Source organism: Suncus etruscus, chromosome 4 (assembly GCF_024139225.1).
Source record: "Suncus etruscus isolate mSunEtr1 chromosome 4, mSunEtr1.pri.cur, whole genome shotgun sequence".
Classification (NCBI taxonomy): domain Eukaryota; kingdom Metazoa; phylum Chordata; class Mammalia; order Eulipotyphla; family Soricidae; genus Suncus; species Suncus etruscus.
This window is the reverse complement of record NC_064851.1, coordinates 122754438-122768650: the sequence shown is the minus strand read 5'-3', so window position 1 is coordinate 122768650 and position 14213 is coordinate 122754438. Positions and strand designations below refer to the sequence as shown.

General features: G+C 39.8%; 1 protein-coding gene across 1 annotated transcript; it reads left to right on the top strand.

The window, feature by feature from the left end:
* Positions 1-2608: 2608 nt before the first annotated feature.
* Positions 2609-13948, top strand: LOC126006887 (caspase-3-like). The gene is made up of 6 exons (XM_049772424.1): positions 2609-2670; positions 4751-4872; positions 8601-8729; positions 9361-9536; positions 10980-11100; positions 13484-13948. Exons 1-6 carry the CDS (start codon positions 2618-2620, stop codon positions 13711-13713), a joined length of 831 nt encoding a protein of 276 aa, XP_049628381.1. The 5' UTR covers positions 2609-2617; the 3' UTR covers positions 13714-13948.
* The last annotated feature ends 265 nt before the right edge of the window (positions 13949-14213 follow it).

Below are 14213 nucleotides of genomic sequence, written 5' to 3'. Positions count from 1 at the left end.
TTAAAATAATAAAATAAAATTTCTACAACTCAAAAAATATATAAACCTTTTTTTTCTTAAAGTAAATGCATTTTAGCCTATTTTAGTGCCCCTACATTGTTTGTTTTCTGTTGATATTTTGTCAGATAAAAATGTTCTAAACTCCAGCTCCTTTTATCATGTAAGATAGTGACTGTTTCCTTAGAGAGAAGCTATTTTATCCTGCTAAAATGAGGTCACCATCTCCAGAGAGTCTTGTCTTCAGGCAGGCATTAGCTAATGGAGGTGAGGTAATGTTATATGTGTCAATTTTGAGTCAGTCTGTTGAGAACTAGAGCTTTGCTCCCAAGAGTGTGAATTTGGGTTTTTATGCGGAAAAAGCAGATGGAGATAAGTAGACAGCAAATGTGTATGGTCTGATGCTATGTGGATCTTATTTTTCTATGAATTCATAATAGCTTATGAAGTTCATTTATTGCAATATGTACTATTCAGATACTAATAATGAAGGAAACGAAATAGAGTATTTGTTCTTGAGATAGCCTTATGAAATAAGGTACTTTATTTTTAAAACCTATCTTAAAAGAATTAGTGTTTTATGTCTTTTTACTGAAATGCATAGTCTGTCTCATGTTTGATATCAGTAATAATCATAAATAATCACTTGTATTAAGACTATTTTATCAGGAACTTTTTTTTTTTTTTTTTTTTGGTTTTGAGCCCTGCTCATGGTTTTGTACTCAGAAATTACTCTTGGCAGGCTGGGGAACATTTGGGATACTGGGGCTTGAACTCGGGCCGGACACATTCAAGACAAGTAGCCTACCCATTTTACTATCACTTTGGCCCCTGTCTGAAACTTTTTTAACAAATGTGTTAAGGATGATTTAATGGTCAGAAAGATTTAACAGTCACAAAGAAAATGACTTACTTTATTTTTATTTATTTGTATATTTTTATTAAATCATCCTTAGATGTAGAGTTAAACTGAGTTTCCATCAAATGATGTTTTAACTCCCATCCCTTCATCAGTGTTCATATTCTGCCACCAAGTTCTCAAGTTACCCCTCCCTTTACCCCCAGCCTACCTCTATGGCAAATACTTTTTTTTTCTTTCTCACTCTTTTTTTTTTCCTTTTGAAAATGACTTCTTACAAGCTATCTAGTAATAGTCAATGAAATCTTATGTTGATATCCAAGAAGCCAAATTTTTTAAAATGTTTTAATTTTTCAGAGGTTGAAATATATTATCATATATTGCCAGTAAGCCATCTTATTGACACACACATTTATTTGCTGTGTTTTCAAGATTATTTTCCCTGGACTGTTTCTCAGTCAGATTAATCATGGTCTTGTTTTAGCCACAAACTGATTCTCTTGTTTTGATTTGGTTTGGTTTTTGAGCCACACCCAGCTGCTCAGAAATTACTCCTGATAGGTCTTGGGGGACTATGTGGAATACCAAGGATTGAACCCGGTTGGCTGCATGCAAGGCAAACACCCTACCTGTTGTGCTATCTCTCCGACCCCAAAATCTATTATTTTGACTTATGGTCTACTTGGAGACTTGTAGAGTTGGAGGCAAGATCTGTGGTGCTTCTGGCTCAAGGCAGTTTAAGATTTCCCTATAGCTGCTGAAAATGTTCATTGTATGAATTAACCACCCCCCCCACCCCCAAAATAAAGGAAAATAGAAAAAGTCAGTCAGATATTCAAACATGAATTGAACAGTCATAGAAGAACTGTACTTTAATGATAGTCAGGGGAGCAGTCCTATTTTTATCACTTTGAATCTTGGGTGTTTTCTGGCTTGGGGCTTTTGGTGGGGTGGGGTACTGCTCAGAGCTCATCATACCTGGCGGTGCTCACGGGACCATAGAGAAGGCAAAGCATGGTCCCTGCTCCCTCTGGCCCCTGTAGTTATGTTTTAATTGGAGTTTTGAACTAGCTTAGAGTCCCCACCCCACAGATAGTGAGTAAATTGCTTGCCTGATTTGATCCCTAGCATCCTATATGGAATCAGAAGTGACTCTTGAGAGCAAAGACAGAAGTAACCCCTGAAAACTCCAAAGTGTGCCCCCCCCCAAATAAAACGTTTTGTTTTCATCCCCTGCACTACATATCATCCCACAGTGCTGCAGCCCTGAAGACCCTATGAACATCAGCCTCGGGGTGGCCTGGGAAATTTCAGTACTACCCACTGTGCTATTGCTCCGGCTCCAGTTTTTCTATTCTTTTTTTTTTTTTTTTGGTTTTTTGGGCCACACACGTTTGATGCTCAGAAATTGCCCCTGGCTTGGGGGGACCATATGGGACGACAAGGGGGGGGGGGTCGAACTGCAGTCGAACTGGCACTTGCAAGGCAGACACCTTACCTCTAGCGCCACCTCGCTGGCCCACAGTTCTTTCTATGCTTAAGCTGATCTAAAAGTGCATGAAGTAGTGCAATTCAGTGTAAGGGCCAGCCCTAGGTAGTATCCCTCAGGGGAGCACTGACAATTCCCCTTCCCTGTGAAAATGCTAGATGAACTATTTGGAGTCATGACCATGGGAATAATCAATGCCTGCCATGCTGTGGTTTTACATGACTTTTTAAAAATTATTCTTTTTTTTTATATTCTAGTTAATAAAAGCATCCATGGAAAACTCCGAGATCTCAGTGGATTCCAAGTCCATAAAAGGTTCAGAAATGTGAGTATTTTAGTGTAACCTACCATACCAGAGAGGGTATGTGTGGTCTGTACTTTTAGAAGGGCGTTAGAGATTGTGGGTACTCTAGACAGCAGAGACCAAGAGTTCCTCTTGCCTTCTGAGCTTTGGTTGCTAATCTTCCAAATGTGGGGAAAGGCTGGTTCTGCATGTGACCCCTACTTTAAAACCATCCTGCCTGGATGTAGAATGTACTAATGCTTGAGTGATAGTACAGCAGATAAGGCACCTATTTTGCACTTGGCTGACCCAGTTCAATTCCCTGCACCCAATTTAGTGTCCTGAGCCTTCTTAGAGTTATTTCTAAGTGTATAGCCAGGTATAAGCCATGAGCATGACCAAATATGGCCCAAAAATCAAGCCAAAAAACAAAGGACGTTTGCCTTGCATGTGCCTATTGGTTCGATCCTCAGGCATCCCAAATGGTCCCCCAAGCCAGGAGTGATTTCTGAGTGCAAAGCCAGGAGTGAGAGAGAGAGAAAGAGGGAGGGAGGGAGGGAGGGAGGGAGAGGGAGGGAGGGAGGGAGGGAGGGAGAGGGAGGGAGGGAAGGAGAGGGAGGGAGGGAAGGAAGGAGAGAGAGAGAGAATGAGAATGAGAATGAAATCTATCCCAGGACAGCTGCATGCAAAGCAGACGTCTTATCCACTGTACTATCTCTTTGACCCCAGGGTTCTGATTTGCTTCTCTGTAAAATATGGAGTTCTTCACCTCTAGCTAAGTATGATAGCTCATTTCTGACCTTCTCCCAGCCATGATTTTAGAGTAGAATGAAAAGTGAAGTGCCTAAGGTACTGTTTGAGAGCACATTAACTTTAATATTTGGATAAACTTATCTATTTGGTTGATCCTGGATTTAGGGCCAGGCCTGCACTATATTGTGGGTCAGGTATTATTGGAACACCCACATACATTTTTGTGTATTGTCCCAGGCAACTTTCACTTACAGAATGGCAGGAACTATACCAGACTAATCCTTTAAGGAAGTTTACTGGACTGAAGAAATAGTACAGGGGTAAGGTGTTTGCCTTGCATGTAACCAACCCTAATTTGTTTTTTTTTTTTGGTCTGGTTTTTTTTTTTGGTTTTTGGGCCACACCTGGTGACGCTCAGGGGTTACTCCTGGCTATGCGCTCAGAAGTGGCTCCTGGCTTGGGGGACCATATGGGACACCGGGGGATTGAACTGTGGTCTGTCTTTGGCTAGCGCTGGCAAGGCAGACACCTTACCTCTAGCGCCACCGCCCGGCCCCCCTAATTTGTTTTTATGATCCTTTTAGTACCACTGAGTGTTGCTCAAAACAAAACAAAACAAAAAAAGTTTATAGGAAAAAAATTAAAAGTTGATTTAAAGAAAGAAAAGGAGTTTTACTTGGCTAAAGAGATAGTACAGCAGGTCAGGCACTACTTAGTTTTGCATGCAACCAACCCATTTTCAACCTCCAGCACTGTATATGGTCCTGTCCCATTCCCAACACACCCCCTTCCTCAGCACCAGCAGGAATTATTTTGAGCTCATAGCAAGAAGCAAGCCCTGGGCATGGTAGTATATAGCCAAAAGAAACATAAGTTATTGTGGAGATGGAGAGAGAGTACAGCTGGTAAGATACTTGCATGCTGTTGGCCTGATCCCTAGCACCCCATATATTCTCTGAACCATGGCCAAGAGAAACCCTTGAGCATTGCCAGGTGTGGTCAAATAAAAAAGTTTATTGACATCTTGATCTATGTCTACGATAATCTTTAAATAATAAAAAAATGCATTCTGTGAAATTATTAATAAAATTTAGAGGAATACATAAAATGTAAAGAATTTGATGAAGTACCGGATGCTTTCAGCTTTGCTCTAACAGCAGAGGAGCAAGTATCAAAACATTTCCCCTGTGAGGTACATGTGAAATTTAAATTAGGAGAACCTGAATCTCATTCATTTGTGAAACATGTTTGTTTCGGTAACATGTTCCCTGAACAAGTAAGCCCATGTTAATTGTTCCCTGCTACAAAGTTGGGTTACTATATTAATGATAAGCATAATGAGTCATTTCTCCCTTTGATTTCCAAACAGAAAGATCATACATGGCAGCAAATCAGTGGACTCTGGAATATCCTTGGACAATAGTTACAAAATGGATTACCCTGAAATGGGCCTGTGTTTAATAATTAATAATAAAAACTTTAAGTATAATGGTATGTATCAGTGCATAACTTTTACTACTTTTCAAATATTTGTACCATTTATATTTGGAATCATATGAAAATAATAGTATAGATTTTTATGTTCTTGCTTAAACACTAATATGGGATAGTTGTGAGGTAAAGATAGTTATAGGGATGTGGTTCGTTTTTTTTTTTTTTTTTTTTGGGCTAGACCCAAGAATAGTCAGGGCTTACACCTAGCGCTGCACTCAAGGATTACTCCTGGCAAGTTCAGGGTACCATAGAGGGTGCCAGTGATAGAAGATGGGTCTGCCACATGCAAGACAAAACCCTAGCTGCTGTGTTGTCTCTCTGGCCTCCAAGGAAGAGTTTGGAGCTGATATACAGGTCCTCTAATACAGCCATCCCCAAACCCTCTTCCATCCCTCTTCCATCCCCCTTTTCCAACATCTCCCCTCTCTGGGATTTTGCCTCCTCTGCTCTATCTGTTGGGATCTCTGTAACCTTTGCTTTCTATCCTTCTTCCTCATTATGCCAACGGAGGTGCTCAACAAACAATAAACAGTAGTATTTTCCCCTGGCAGGAATTCTACAGGGCTGACCACATGTATTATCTCATTTGATTATTACGACAAACTTGAAAAGTAACAGTCAGACTCTGAAAAGTTAATATCCTCTCCTACAGAGAGCCAGAGAGATAGTACAGCAGGTAAGTCAATTGCCTTGCATGGGCGGCCCCATGTTTGAATGCCGTCACCCTGTCTGATCTAGCTAATTGCCAACTGTCTGATCCTTGAACTCATAATCAGGAGTAAACCCTGAATGCAGAACCAGAAGGAAGCCTGAGCACCTCTGGGTATGACCTCAAAACAAAACCTGGCCAAGAGACATGCAGTATGCAGACTGCAGGGTGGAGAGTGGGGTGTGATAGAGCGTGTGGTGCCAGACATGAAATATTTGTTTTCTATATTTTCTCCCAAAGATTTATTTATTTATAATATGCAAGCAAAATTGTATCTTGCTTTTTCTACTTAATTTCTACTTAATTCTACTTAATACTAATTAAAAAATTTATATCCGGGGCCGGAGAGATAGTATGGAGGGTAAGGCGTTTGCCTTTCATGCAGAAGGTCATCGGTTCAAATCCCGGCATCCCATATGGTCCCCTGAGCCTGCCAGGAGCGATTTCTGAGCATAGAGCCAGGAGTAACCCCTGAGCGATACCGGGTGTGACCCAAAAAACAAACAAAACAAAACAAAACAAAAATTTATATCCAAGTTTTATGATTTAATTTACATTTTACTCCTTTTTTTTAACTTACGTTATCATAATTCTTTGAATTGTTATATTAGGCATATTAGAATTAATTTATAGAGACACTAGCTGTAGCAGATCCAATTTAAGAGGCTATTTACAAAGCAGTGTTGAAAAAGGGAGAAATCAGGGGGCCAATGCATTAGACTGTGGAAAGGCACTCACCTTCCATAGATTTCATCTCTAGTACCTCATGGTCCTGGAGGATTCATTGCTAATAGTAATCCTTGAACACATATCCAGAAAATAGCCCGTGACCATCACCATGTGATCCAAATACTGAAAAGGAGACCAGGATGATGGTACAGCGGACATGGCTCTAGCCTTACATGCAGATGGCCGGGTTTCAGTCCATATAGAACCCTGAGCCCCATCTGGAGTGATCCCTGAGCATAGAACCAGAACTAAGTCCTGAGTACTGCCCCCCAAAAGCGGGGTGGATGTGAAAGAAAGAAGCTAGATTACACTCAAAAGTCAGCACCATTTGCTCTTGTTAAGGAGTAAAGAAAGAAGTGGGAAGTGAGTGGCTGAATCTAAATCGTACCTTTTTCCTTTCTGCATTTAAGTATAAATTGAGATAGCCCTTTAACCTTTCATTATTCTGCTACACATTACAAGCCATAAATACCTTTTTCCTGTAGAATATTTTATTATGAACTGTGGTTTTATTCTTTATTATTATTAAATATGCCATTCCATTCTTTTCCCCCAATTATACATATATCAACTTTGATCTCCCATGTTGCCTCTTAACTTCTCACTACAGTCTGACCATCTGTTTCCTGTTGGGTAACAGACTGCCTAACAAGCGTAGCCAGTCCTTTATAGCTAACTGCCCAGTGTCTTGTCTTGGCCTTTTCCATGCCAGAGCTTTGATGTGCTTATTTTAAATTCACAAAAATAATATAGATCCATAAAAGAATTTTTAGAGATTACAAATGAGAAAAAAGAAAACAACACTTTCTGCAGTTTCCCACTCTTTCCCAGGAGTACCATGAGTAGTTTCTGAGTGCAGAGCCTGGAGTAAGCCCTGAGCATCACCACATGTGGCCCTGAAATAAAATATGCAGCTTAGAACTACACACATTTAACACCTATGAACAAAAAAAAAGACCAAATGTCTCTATGTTCAAAATACTTTTAGGCCACACCCGGCGATGCTCAGGGGTTACTCCTGGCTGTCTGCTCAGAAACAGCTCCTGGCAGGCACGGGGGACCATATGGGACACCGGGATTCAAACCAACCGTCCTGGATCAGCTGCTTGCAAGGCAAACGCCGCTGTGCTATCTCTCTGGGTCCATAGTCTTATTTTTTAAAAATAGAAATGGGCCAGGGACTGGAGAGATAGCACACCAGTAGGACGTTTTGCCTTGCATATGGCCAACCCAGGACTGAAAGTGGTTCGATTTCTGGCATCCCCTATGGTTTCCTGAGCCTGCCAGTAGCGATTTCTGAGCATAGAGCCAGGAGTAACCCCTGAGCAGCACCAGGTGTGACCCAAAAACAAACAAACAAAAAAAACGTGGGGCCAGAGGGGTATTACATTACACAAACAATCTAGATTTGATTCCCGGCATCCCATATGGCCCGCTGAATGATTTCTTAATTACAAGAGCCAGGAGTAACTAACTCCCGAGTGCTGCCTAGTGTGGTCACAAAAAAAAAAAAAAAAAAAAAAAGACAATTATCATGTGGCAGAATTTTGTCTACAAAAATTTTAATGATAGTACAGTATTCCATTAAATAAGTGAATGGGGGGCCGGAGAGATAGCATGGAGGTAAGGTGTTTGCCTTGCATGCAGAAGGACATTGGTTCGAATCTCGGCATCCCATATGGTCCCCCGAGCCTGCCAGGAGTGATTTCTGAGCGTAAAGTCAGGAGTAACCCCTGAGCGCCACTGGGTGTGACCCAAAAACCAAAATAAATAAATAAATAAATAAGTGAATGGTTATTTATTCCATTGGGCCTTTTCTTTAGGCATCTATTTCTATTTTTCACTTTTTTTTTTTTTTTTTTTGGTTTTTGGGCCACACCTGGCAGTGCTCAGGGGTTACTCCTGACTGTCTGCTCAGAAATAGCTCCTCACAGGCACGGGGGACCATATGGAACACCGGGATTCGAACCAACCACCTTAGGTCCTGGATCGGCTGATTTCAAGGCAAATGCCGCTGTGCTGTCTCTCCGGGCCCTAGTTTTCATTATTTCTACATCTGTGAAAATACCCATGACTCTAGTACTGACACAGCTGCTACGAAATAACCTATATGCTTAATAAGAGACTGTCACCCTGGATCACAATATTTGGATTTTTTTAGCATTTAAAAGGAAGCATTTATTGTGGTTTTTGCAACTCACTGAATAGTTTATTTCATTTTAGAACTGTTTCCTTTCTCTTAATGCAATGAAAAGTTTATATATATATATTTTTTTTTTGTCCCAAGGAATGACAACTCGAACTGGTACAGATGTAGATGCAGCAAGTCTCCGGGAAACGTTTACAAATTTGAAATATGACGTCAGGGTCAAAAATGATCTTACCAGTGAAGAAATTAAGAAATTGCTGTTCAATGGTAAGAAAAGACAAAACAAATAACCTTCATTGACCAGTTTCATATTGATTTAGCTATTATTGACACAGCAGAAAAGCATGAGAATTGTGGAACTAAACCAGTGCTTCTCAATTATTTTCTGTCATGCCCCCCTAGGAAGAAGAAAACATTTTTCACAACCCCCACACAACTGTAAATAGTATCTTTATTAAAAAAAAACTTTAACCTGCAAACAAAAACATATAAAATAATTTGAGCTGATATTTAATCAGAGGTGATGTCTGGATTAATGGCTACAGTGAGCATGTTTTGCAATGCATAGCTTTTCAAAGCAGGGTTTGAAACAGGGCACAGCAACTCTCAGCTCCAAAGACATACAGAGGCATTAACACGGGGCTTAGCTTGTTATGACAGTGTTTGCCAAGGTCAAACGCGCCCCCAGTATTTGAGAACCACTGAACTAAACTAACCATAATCACACTTTCTGTTAATGTAAATAAAAGTTGGTGCGTCCTTCCTAGAATAATTTGAAATGATTCATGTGTTAGCTTATGTTTAGATCATCTCATTTGTACTCTCAGGTTTTCTTCTATGTATTCCTGACAGCATATAAAATTGTTGCGTGATTTTCTACTTGTAAATGTCTTTCTAGCTTCTCAAGAAGATCATAGCAAAAGGAGCAGTTTTATCTGTGTGCTGCTAAGCCATGGTGAGGAAGGAGTGATCTTTGGTACAGATGGACCTATTGACCTGAAGTTACTGACAGGTTTCTTCAGAGGAGATTGTTGTCAAAGTCTAGCTGGGAAACCCAAAATTTTCATTATTCAGGTAATATATAAACAGGTAATTTGGTTATTGAGAATTAATTGGAAGTTGATTTACTCAGTTATAGATTATCTAAAGGATTTTGTATTTTTTCCCAGTTCCCAAACTGTTGCTTGAAATCATCACATTGAGAAATGTAGAATAAATTTTAATTTCTTAGACTTACATTAAAAATATTTTGTATGAGATCCAAGAGTACAGGGATATATGTGCTTACCTTGCATGCAGCTGATGCCAGTTCAATTGCCCAGAGCTTATATGATTCCCCAAGCCTTCCAGGGTAATCCCTGAGTAAAGAGTCAGGAATAAGCCCTGATCACAATGGGGCATGTTCCAAAAGCTATACTCTCTCTGGCCGTCATATCTTTTTCTTTTTCTTTTCTTTTCTTTGTCACATCCAGAGGTGCACAGGGGTTACTCCTGGCTCTGTGTTCAAAAGCCACTCCTGGCAGACTTGGGAATTAACCAAGGTCCATCCAGTGTTGGCCATGTGCTAGGCAAAAACCCTACCACTGTGCTTTTGGGCCCTTATTTTTTTCTTTTTAATTTTTTATTATAACATCCACAATTTAACAACTTGTTAATAAATTCAGTTGTTAGGCCGGAGCAGTGGCGCAGTGGTAGGGTGTTTGCCTTGCACACAGCTCACCTAGGACAGATCGCAGTTTGATCCCCAGTATCCCATATGATTTCCCAAGCCAGGAGCGATTTCTGAGCGCAAAACCAGGAGTAACCCCTGAGCATCACTAGGCGTGGCCCAAAAAAACAAACAAAAATAATTCCGTTTTGGGCATTAAATGTTCAAACACCAATCCCATCACCAGTGTGACCTTCCTTTCACCAGTGTCCCCAATTTCCCACCCATCCCCATAGCCTGTCTCCTTAGAAGCACAAATTTACTTCATGTTGTTCATTATAATGCAAAAGCAAATGGAGTCATCAAAACTTAGATCAACAAGGATCAATTTGAAATAAATATTTTATCTCTCCATGGTATTACTGAAGTCAGTATCTAAGAATTCACTGGGCTGTGGTTTGAGCTAGTTAAGCCTTCTGTGTTCCTGTTCAGGCTCTCTGAGGTTGGTAGATTACACTGTAACTTTACCATCAATTTCCTGTGTTGCTACAGGGCTGTGGCTACTATAAAATTTTGAGGTGTTCAGGATCTCTAGATTGGAAACAAATTTTGTAGTTAGCAGTTTGATAAGGTTAAGCTGAGGAGCTGGGCCATTTCTGTTGGAAGGTAAAAAGGATGGCATTGGGCTGCTATGCCTAAAAGGGGACTCTATCCCTCTCCCCTTTCTGAGAATGACCGAAAGGGAATGGCCCAGCCCAGACTACCTGGGAAATATCAGCAGCCATTACTTTCTTTGGGAGCTTAGTAGAGAAGCTGGGCCACTTTTCTGTCCCTCATATTTTCTAAAATAAATATGGCTTAACTTCTAGGCCTGCCGGGGCTCAGGACTGGACTCTGGAATAGAGACCGACAGTGGTTCAGAGGACGACATGCCCACTCAGAAGATCCCAGTGGAAGCTGACTTCTTGTATGCATATTCTACTGCCCCTGGTAAGAGAGTAGCAGATAGTCAATGCTGTGTAGATTTTTCAGTGAAGCAACAAAGTGCTTCATTTGTCAAGATTATTATCACCCTGAAAAGCAACTAATTTTTCTGCATTTTAGAATAACTTAACCATGGAGAAGTCTCAAAAAGTTTTCTTTTTTTTTATTGTTTTTGTTTATTTGTTTCTTGTTTTGGGGGGGCCACACTAGATGACACTCAGGAGTTACTCTTGTCTCTGCACTCAGAAATCGCTTCTGGCTTGAGGAACTATATGGGACGCCAGGGGATCAAACCGAGGTCCATCCTAGGTTAGCAATTGCAAGGCAGACGCCCTACCCATTACGCCATCACTCCGTGCCCGAAAAGTTGTTTTTTTAAAAAGTTAATTTAAAAAAATGTTGTCTTGGGGCCAGAGAGTTAGCATTGAGGTAGGGCCTTGCATGCAACGGATGGTGGTTCGAATCCCAGCATCCCATATGGTCCCCCAAGCCTGCCAGGAGCAATTTCTGAGCATAGAGCCAGGAGTAACTCTTGAGCGCTGCCAGGTATGACCCAAAAAAAAAACGAAAAACAAACAAAAAAAAATGTTGTCTTTAGCCAAGTTTAACTAGAATATTTATGTACTTCTATACAATGTATAACTGAAAATACATTTTCTTGCTGAACTTAATACAAAATAGAATTCTATACTGAAGTTTTAGGCCAGATCAGAGCTTTTCCTGCCTTTAGAATAGTTAAAAGGTTTTTTTGCTTTGTTTTTTTGGGTCATAAATGGCAGTGTCTCAGGTCTTATTTCTGGTTCTGCACTCAGGAAGCACTGCTCATAGTTCTCTGGGGGACTATACTGGGTACTGGATATTGAACTTGGGTTAGTTGAATGCAGGCAAGCACCCTACTCATTGTACTATCTGGCCCTGAAAGGTAAATTTTTCAAGAATTTTTTGCAAAGTAGGAAACAGAAAAAGATAAGCATGACTAGTCTTAGTGGAGGTAGAATTGGAATGAACAAAGAAAGAAAGTGAAAAATAACATGAATTTGACCTCGACTGATTTATATTAGTTTATACGTATCATAATATAAATCTGTTTTATTTGGGGGCAGGGCAGGTTTGGGCTATATCCACCTGTACTCAAGGTTTACTCCTAGTTCTGTGTTCAGGGAGCCATGTGTGGTAGAGGGGAATCAAACCAGATTTAGTTATATGCATTTAGTAAGCATTTTATTTCCTCCACTATCTCTCAGACTCAACAAATCTACTTTCAATCAGTGGAAAATTTTCAAATAGCCATATGCATATATATGTGTGTGTGTGTGTGTGTGTGTGTGTGTGTGTGTGTGTGTGTGTGTGTTTTGTTTTTGTTTTTAATTTTTGGGCCACAACTGGTGACACTCAGGGGTTACTCCTGGCTATGCGCTCAGAAATTGTTCCTGGCTTGGGGCACCAAATGGGACACCGGGGATCGAACCAAAGTTCATCCTGGGTCAGCTATGTGCAAGACAAATGCCCTACCTCTGCACCATCGCTCCAGCCCCTATGCCATATATTTTTAACTATTAGGTATTTTTCTAAATTGGGGACATAGCACAGATCAGACTGCATGCTTGGAGTACATAGGATCCCAGTTCATCCCCAGCTTCCCTGAGGTTCCTCAGCATGGGAAGGGCTGAGTAGTTCCCCATTAAATTCTGCTGACCAGCAGTCACCAAGAGTGGCCCCTGAACACATAGAGCACTACTTGGGAGTACTCCCCAAATAAAACCTAAGTTAAATGAATGGATCATGGAAAAAGTAGAGTAGATACTTTCCTTTATTATATGTGTTTATTATAACCAAATGATCTGTAGATTTTGTTAGGACATTTAAATGTATGTGTCTATAAGTAGTTTAGTCTTGGATAAGGCAATATTCAAATAAAATTAACTTTGATTGCCAAATTTTTTTGGAGAATAGGAAGACAGTTTAGGGCCACACAGACAGTGCTCAGGAGCACTGTATTCTGTTCAAATGTGACCTCCGGCAGCATTGAAGGCACATACATGTGCAAAAAAAAAAAATCTACCTGTGAATGGAGAGTTCCTTACTCCCTGAACAATCTTTCCAGCCCATTGCTACAAACTCTGTACCTCTTTTTCCCAACTGTGAGATTCAAGAGAGTAGATTGTGTAGTAAGTGATGTCGACCCCCAGCTCTATGCTTGGTTGACACCAAAGTTTACATAACGCACTTTTTCCCTCTGGCATCATTGTCCCAGAAACTAGCAGTTTTATTAGTGTCATTTTAATGCTGTGGAAATCCCTACTTCATTTTACCTTTGTTGTTATGTGCTCATTTATAAAACCAACTAAAACTAGATATCCATATTTATGCTGTGTTTTTTGCCTTGCAGGTTACTATTCCTGGCGCAATTCAAAGGATGGATCATGGTTCATTCAGTCACTTTGTTCTATGTTGAAGCTATATGCTGACAAACTTGAGTTTATGCATATTCTTATCCGGGTTAATCGAAAGGTAGCAATAGAATACGAGTCCTATTCTCTAGATATAACTTTCCATGCAAAGAAACAGATTCCAAGTATTGTGTCTATGTTCACAAAAGAACTATATTTTTACCCCTAAGGAAATGAACAAGGCTTTTTTTGGTTTTTACATTCAAAAAAAAAACCGAGGATTTTTTTTTGTTTGATAGATACTGTATTTTCAATCCTCTCTCATTATATCTAATATTACTGATGGTACTTGAATCATTGCAATTTTCATAGCAATAGAACTTCTATGAAAACTACCTCAAACTCAAAATCAGGTAGTTGAAATTGAATTTACATAGGAATAAATGAGAAAATGGTACATTGACTTTGAGAGGAAATAATAGAAAATTAACAGTTCTCAAAATTAACAAGTTTTAAAAAAGATGATTTTTTTAAAGTTTTTAAAAACAAGTTAATTAACAAGTTTTTAAAAAGATGAAAGTTTTAAAAAACTTTAAAAGATTATGAAAAAGTTAGCCATCTACGGTAATGAATTTCAATGACACTGATATTACTGTTAAGCGTCTGCATTCTTTGAATTGTCAAGTTATAAAACAATGACATGAAATGATGGCTCCTAGAACTTGGGGA

Excerpts from the sequence above, each read along its gene's own strand:
- LOC126006887 (XM_049772424.1), top strand. The coding sequence starts at position 2,618 with ATGGAAAACTCCGAGATCTCAGTGGATTCCAAGTCCATAAAAGGTTCA. Across the intron at positions 2,671-4,750 it reads TCCATAAAAGGTTCAGAAAT|AAAGATCATACATGGCAGCA; the intron begins GTGAGTATTTTA and ends ATTTCCAAACAG. Across the intron at positions 8,730-9,360 it reads TAAGAAATTGCTGTTCAATG|CTTCTCAAGAAGATCATAGC; the intron begins GTAAGAAAAGAC and ends ATGTCTTTCTAG.